Below are 7,130 nucleotides of genomic sequence, written 5' to 3' on the forward strand. Positions count from 1 at the left end.
AGGGAGGCGGCATGCTTTTGTGTTGCACATCCTTCAGACAGGACTTTCAAGATAATGCTACTGAGTCTCATGAAGTCATCTGGACACTGCAAACCATGGGCTTAAATGGGGAAAAGTCCTGGTGTATGTTTTGGAAATCCATACCCTGACATCTGTGAAGTAGAACTGCTCTCCTGTACCAGCAGTTTTGTTACTCAGTGACTCCTTGGAAGAAAGAATATCCCAAGGGAGGCACATTGCCCCAGAAACTCGCTTGCTTATTGAACCATCCACCCTTTTATGGGCTTTATTTGTAGAGACTCTTATCCTCTTCTCTTTTCTCCCAAACCACAAAAAGAGAACAAAAGACCACTTGAAACAGTTTTCTAGGTTTCTTTCTTTTTATTTGTCATTAACTAATATCATAGAGAACCATTTTAGTGCAAACTAATCTCTCTGAGGTAGGGGTTTTAGTTGAGATCTATGAAAATAGCTTTTAGGAGAAAGAGGTATGATTGCTCAGTGCTTGCTGGTTTGTCTTCCTCCCTAAAATAAACCTGGAACTTCCCAGCACTTTAAGTGAACAAATACCATAGTTGTTATTTTCTAGCACTATGGAGCTGGGAGAGACTCAGTTGTATACCAGGGCTGCCTGTGAGGTGAGCCGGGGAGGAGAAGGGTTAGTCTTCACTCTCTTAATATGAGTTATGACTGTGAAGGCAATGTTGCTATAATAGAAGAGTCAGAACATTGTTCCCCATACATCTGAAAAGCCAGTTAGAAGACTTTTTACTTACAGAAAAATCAAGAAAACAGCCACAAGCAAAGCCAGAAAACTAAAGAGTTTAAGTAGACTTTCAACGAGAGATGGGGATTCTTGTATAACTCGAGTTTTTGTGACCTTCAGTGTTCGGTCCCACTGTGCCAAGATGGCCTTCCTGGCACCTTCCCATTTTCCTGGGCCAGTCAGTCGGAACTGGTATGGTGAGCATGGGCCAAAGAAGATGCTGAGAGCCAGGCGTGGGTCTGTCAGGAGCATGGACCACAAGTCGGGTTTTGCATTGATAGAGGTCAGGAGGTCATCTATGTATGTTACATAATCTGATTGCAAAGCTTTGCAGTAGCATAAGCCAAACCTTTATGAAAGGAAGTTTGGGAGGAGAGAAGAATGACAGTTAAAATAATAATAATCATAGAACCAGTAAAGACAACCTTTGGGTTTTTGTCCAAAGCAAACAAACACTGCCACAAAATTGGGGCTCGTCTGATATACCCTCCACTTTAGCCCATGGTTATTTAATGGTCTTCTAATTCTTTTTTTTCTTTTTTTAGCTTCTTTGAGACAGGGGGTCAAACTCATGGCAATCCTCCTGCCCCAGCCTCCCCAGTGTTGAAATTACAGGCACAAGTGACCACACCTGGCTTCATTCTTTCTTAAAACTCAAATATTTCTTTATTTGTATAATATGATGAGTCATAAAAACCTGAAGAGTGAAATTCTCTACTGTTAATATTAGTCCTTAGTCAGTGGTTGACTTATGTGACAGGAAGATTTAACATTCTGTAGTGGCTCTAATTATCCATTATACTGGAGATCTCTAATGAGATAAAACTATATTCCAGAGTCAGGATAAAGCAACATCTGCGACACTTGCTCTTACTGTTTTGGATTTTGACTCTTTGATAGAAATAGACCAACACTTGAAGTGACAGAGTATATATGAATGAGAAAAATACTAAGTTGTTAAAATGCAATAATTAAAAAAAAATAGTGTCTTATTCTGCATTCCAGACTAGCCGGGAGCTTGCAATAATCCTCCTGCTTCAGCCTCTCAAACACTGGGATTACAGTTATAATCTACCACATCTGGCTAATTTATATATATATGTATATGTATATGTATATGTATATATATATATATATACACATATGCATGTGTTCATATGTATGTGGGTGCACAAGGCCCACATTCATGTGTGTGCATGTGTGTATAGAAGTTAGAGGACAACCTCAGGTGCCATTTCTCAGGTGCTAAGTACCCTTTGTTGGAGCTAGAGTCTCTCACTGGCCTCAAATTTGACAAGTAGGCTAGGTTGGTTCATTAGGGAGCCCCAGGAATCTGCATCAGCACTGGGATTACGAACAATTTTTCTACCCCACATACTGCTTTTTTAGGTGGGCTCTGGACACTGAATTTAAGTTTGCATGTTTGTAAGGCAAGTGCTTTATCCACTGAGCTAATCCCCTAACTCATTTTTTTTTTAAAAAACAACCCTTTTAATTTCCTATAGAACCCTTTAGACTTTCAAATGAAAATTTGCTTGGCAGACAGTAAAGTCAGAGGTTTTGTTGCTGCTTGGACGATGTAGTGGATGATGGCCATGACTCTCTTGGCTGCCCTTGTCCTTTTCTTTTCTTTGGCTCTTGAGTGGGACCACAGAACAATACAAATATCATCTTTTTCTGGAACAGGCAGGACCACAGAGCAACACAAATATCATCTCTTTCTGGAACAGGCCCCCTGGCAATCTGACAGTTTTCAGGGCCATTACGGGGCTCCTGCGTCTACCTATCACAGAAGGCCTTTACTGTGGTAACCTAGAAGCAGCTGTGGACAATACACAAGGAATGAGTGGGGCTCTGTTGCAACAAAACCGCTTATAGTCACCCTGGTTTGAATTTTATATAATTAACATGAATTTCAAAGTCTTTGTCTTCTACAACTATTAGAAAATGAAAACCTAAAACTAGGTCAGTAGGTCTATCCCACAGCCAAGGTCGACTGACTCCTGCTTTAGCAACCAGAATGGAAACAGTAGAGTCCATAAAGACACTCCAGTACGCACACAGTCTGCTTGCTGATTGTGGATAAGGTGTGGGATAATGTACCTGTTTCATGAGGGTGCCTTACACTTGATGTAGAATCCAAACTCCATTTGATGCTAGGTGACTGTGTTCTGATATGATGATTCTGGGAACTTTAAAATTTCTCATTTTCCATTTTGCCTCCGCTTTCCTCATACAGGATTTGTTATTATTTTTTTCCCTAGTCTCAGACACAAGTCTTGTCTGCAGTGTAAAGCTCACCTCCCCTTTACTATGTTACCAGTTCCAGTTATGATTCACAAAGGATACCTGAATAGTTCACTCACCCACTATGTTTGTTTTTCCTCCGTTCATTAACTTCTGCCATCATGACACTTGATGATGGTAATGGAGTTGCTCCTGCAAAATAAATATACAACAATGCAATTCAAACTTAGGTCTAGGCTTTGACTTATGGGTAATGACTGCTCATCTTTCATTTTTAGCACCCGGCTACTTATCTGTTCTGCAAAAGGGTTAGCAGCCTGAGCTGACTGAAAAGATTAGCATCATGCCATCTCACTAGTTACTTAATGTGACAGAACCTCACAGATGATTTGATTGATGACGCCATTTAATTGACTGAATTTATAATCTTTAGTTGAATCAGTTGATTCAGTCAAAATAATAGGAAGATACACATAATTTTTAAATCTTGATTTGTGATGTGATGATACAAATCACTATGCTTGAATAATTCCATGAATATCGAAATGGATTCTACTTTTAAAGGTTGTATTGCTTTATTTATTTTTAAAGATCTTATTTTTAATCACATGTATATACGTGTTTGTAGGGTATGTGCATGTGAATGCAGGTGCCCAGGAGGCCGGAAGAAAGTGTTGGATCCCTTAGAGCTGGAGTTTTAGGCAGTTGTGAGCCTCCCAGTGTAGATGCCGGGAACTGAACTCAGGTACCCTACAACAGCGGTGTGCACTCTTAACCACTGAGCTATCTCTCTAGGCCTTATTCTATTTTTTTAAAAAGAGAGATAGGTAATAGTCTCAAAATATCCAGTATTAAAAATCACATGGCAGAGGCTAAGAGATGCTCAGAGTTTCAGAGCACTTGATGCTCTTCCAGAGGACCAGGTTTGGTTTCCAGCACCCACACAATAGCTAACACCCACCTTTAACTCCATTTCCAAAGTATTTGATGTTCTCCATTGGCTTCCACGAGCACTGGGCATGCATATGGAGCATTTATATACCATGCAGGCAAAACACTCATACACATAAAATAAAAATAAATTTAAACAAAACCACTTGGCAAATGAAAGAACGCACACCTCACTGTTTCTGATGTATTTACCTTTTAGGACTTGAACAACCCACCGAGCTTGTGTCTCTCCTGTGGGTATCATGGAGCCCAGGGGTTTGATGAGGCCAATCACAGCCAGAGTTGGTTTTGGCAGGTGTGCAGGGAAGATGTACTTATACAGTGATGCCTGACCATCTTCAACTTTCACTACAGAGTCGTCCAGGAAGGGGAAAGCAAAGGTGTATCCAGTGGCGAAGACAATGATATCAATAGGCTCTTCCTTTGGGGTGTTGTTAAAGACGACAGAGTTTTCCTTCACCTCCTTTATGCTTGGCTTGATTAGCACTTTCCCTGTGATGATACGGCCCGGGAGCTCATCATTTAGCACAGGCTCTCTCAGCTGAGTCCTAAACAAAAACAAGAACAGAGAGAGATCTGCTGGCCAACAATGGAGCTAGCCCTTTCTCTCTCTTTCCTCTCTTCATCTACTCTTGGCTGGACTAAGCTGCCAGTTTTCAAAGGGGATCAATGATATCCAAGGATTATGAAATGCCATTTACTGGAGTTTGAAAGCTGAGGAGGAAGCTGGAGCTTTCTTGAGCTTCTGTTTCTCTTGCTGATTTTCAGCATTCAGCCATCACCATCATTCTAGAGATTGAGCAACACTAAGGGATTGCAAGGCAAACTGGGAGGCCCCATATCTCATGAGGATTTCGGAAGCTCTATGTAGTCTCCCCTCCTAGAGCAGTTGTGTAAGGAAAATGTGTGTGTTCCAAATGAATGAGGACAGTGCCATCTTTTTCTAGTTATTCCTTTTCTCAGTAGAGGAAAACATTGCTGAGTTGCTTTGGTAAAGTTGAGCCATTTTTGGTTTACAGTGACTACACAGAAAGAGATGGTATGGTAAAATGGAAATGGCAGGGGAGTCAGAGGTAGTAAGTGTGGTTTCTTTTATACTGCCTATACATTACAGAGCTTCGGCAAGTCTTATCGTCCCTAGGGTCTTTCTTTTGTTTGTCCATAAATTATAACTACTACTACCTAGATAAAATGAAAGAGCATATGTAAGAGAGTACATATGGGGATAAAAGGACTAACTACATCAAAGAGAGGAGATTCAATTTCTTCAGTCCTGTGAGGCACCATCTAGGCTAGATAAAGCTTTTGGCAGAAAAAGCTTTGGTGGGAGGAGACAAAGCTCCAGAGAAGCTTAGAGGTAGAAGAAAGAAAATAAATAAGGAAAGATATGGAGGTAAGAGAGAGAGAGAAGGGGGAAGAGGAAAGCAGAAGTCCATGTAACAGAGAGGGGTCTGCTTGTCACCAGTGTGGGGTCCATAGTAAAATACAGAGGAGACTAGAGAGGATCTCAGGCTACAGTGCACCTGACAATGGATTTGCATTGTCTGAACTTAATGAATGACCAAGTGACACTTGGATTTTTCTTATGGGATGTTGTGGTTTGAATAAGAAATATCTTCCGTGGTCTCATGTATTTGAACACTTGGTTCCAATTATTGGTGATACTGTTTGTGAAAGTTGTGGAAACTTTAGTAGGTGGAGCATTGCTGGAGGAAGTGTGTCACTGGGGGTACTGGCTTTGAGATAGCCTTGCCTCACTTTATGTTCTCTCTCTTTCTCTCTCTTTCTCTCTCTCTCTCTCTCTCTCTCTCTCTCTCTTTCTCTCTCCTGTGTGTGGATGAAAATGTGGTCATCCATCTTCTTCACTCTCATGCCCCGATGCCTTCCCTGACTGTTGCCTTCCCCATGATAGACTCTTCCTCAAGAACTGCAAGCCAGAATAAACCCTTTCTTCCCTAAGGTGCTTTTGATCAGAGTGTTTTATCACAGTTACAGAAAGACAATTAGAACATCGGATAAGGTACTGATTTTAACCAAAGGATAGGCTGAAATCTAGGTCACCTTGACAAGGGCAAGAAGGCACTGTTATAAGAGAGATGGTGAAGGGCAACTGTTAGATTCAATGTTTTCCCGCATAATGAAACAGTGCAAGGTGTGGCTTTTCTCAATAAAGTCATAGATCAATTATTCTCTCCTGTTTGCTGGAGCTGAGGCCCTATCTCCTACTAAATGAGCTAGGGCAAGTGACTAGATTTTTCTAAGCCTCAGTTCTCTCACATTAACAGAAAGATTATAACAATACTTATCTTAAAAGAGTTGTTGGCAAAAAGTTGGCAAGATGAAATATAGAATACCACTGACTGAGCATTTTATAGCTATTATCAGCGAGTACATTTGTGTGACTTTTAAACATCCAGCCATATCACTGTTATTTTCTGGTTTGCATGAGCTACTAAGGATTCAGATTCCATCTTCCTAACACCATTTTTCAGATGTGTTATATTTACCTGTCTTCTGGAATGACCCCATAATTCTCATGATTGAACCAGCTGTTCATCTTTTTTGCTATCAACCAAGACACAATTGGAGTTGGGAGAAAATTTCGGAACATGTTCTGAAATCGTGTCATGAATACCATGTCCCACGGGTATCCTGAATCAAAGACTCGGCTGATCACCCATGCCCCTCCAGTGGTGCTGAGGAATACCTGAAGGGTTCAAGAAATGCAGATTGAAAATCATGTCTTTCACTAAATACCTGACATGATAGTCTTGTTTCTTCTAAACAATACTTTGAATAAACATAGTATTAAAATACCATAGGACATATTATTGAACACTTATTCTCTGTCATGTTTGACATACCAAAGCAAGTCTAGGGGACTTTAAGTTTCCTGTGAGAAGATAATGAACAGTTGGTTGCAATTTTATATTCCAATTTTAAGTGTAAGCAATAAAAACAGGGCATAACAGAAACTGGGAGTTGTCTACGAAGGAAATATTAAAAAACACCACTGGCTTAACTGACAGTACAATCAATAAACAGTTTTCATGTTTGTTTGTTTTTACCTTTCTTCATTTCCTTCCTTCCTTCCTTCCTTCCTTCCTTCCTTCCTTCCTTCCTTCCTCCCTCCCTCCCTTCCTTCTTCCTTCTTCCTCCCGTTCCT

General features: G+C 40.5%; 1 protein-coding gene across 1 annotated transcript in view; it reads right to left on the reverse strand.

Annotated features, from left to right (window-relative positions):
* Positions 1 to 348: 348 nt before the first annotated feature.
* Positions 349 to 7,130, reverse strand: part of Fmo1 (flavin containing dimethylaniline monoxygenase 1) — a 28,515-nt gene continuing 21,733 nt past the window's right edge. The window contains exons 5-8 of the mRNA XM_008848522.3: positions 6,472 to 6,671; positions 4,157 to 4,512; positions 3,133 to 3,205; positions 349 to 1,115 (exon numbers count right to left, since the gene is read on the reverse strand). Coding sequence (XP_008846744.2) covers positions 773 to 1,115; positions 3,133 to 3,205; positions 4,157 to 4,512; positions 6,472 to 6,671 — 972 coding nt within the window. The 3' untranslated portion in view covers positions 349 to 772. The remainder of the gene's footprint in view (positions 1,116 to 3,132; positions 3,206 to 4,156; positions 4,513 to 6,471; positions 6,672 to 7,130) is intronic.

The sequence above is a fragment of the Nannospalax galili genome, unplaced genomic scaffold (genome assembly GCF_000622305.1).
Source record: "Nannospalax galili isolate Female #2095 unplaced genomic scaffold, S.galili_v1.0 scaffold624, whole genome shotgun sequence".
Classification (NCBI taxonomy): Eukaryota; Metazoa; Chordata; class Mammalia; order Rodentia; family Spalacidae; genus Nannospalax; species Nannospalax galili.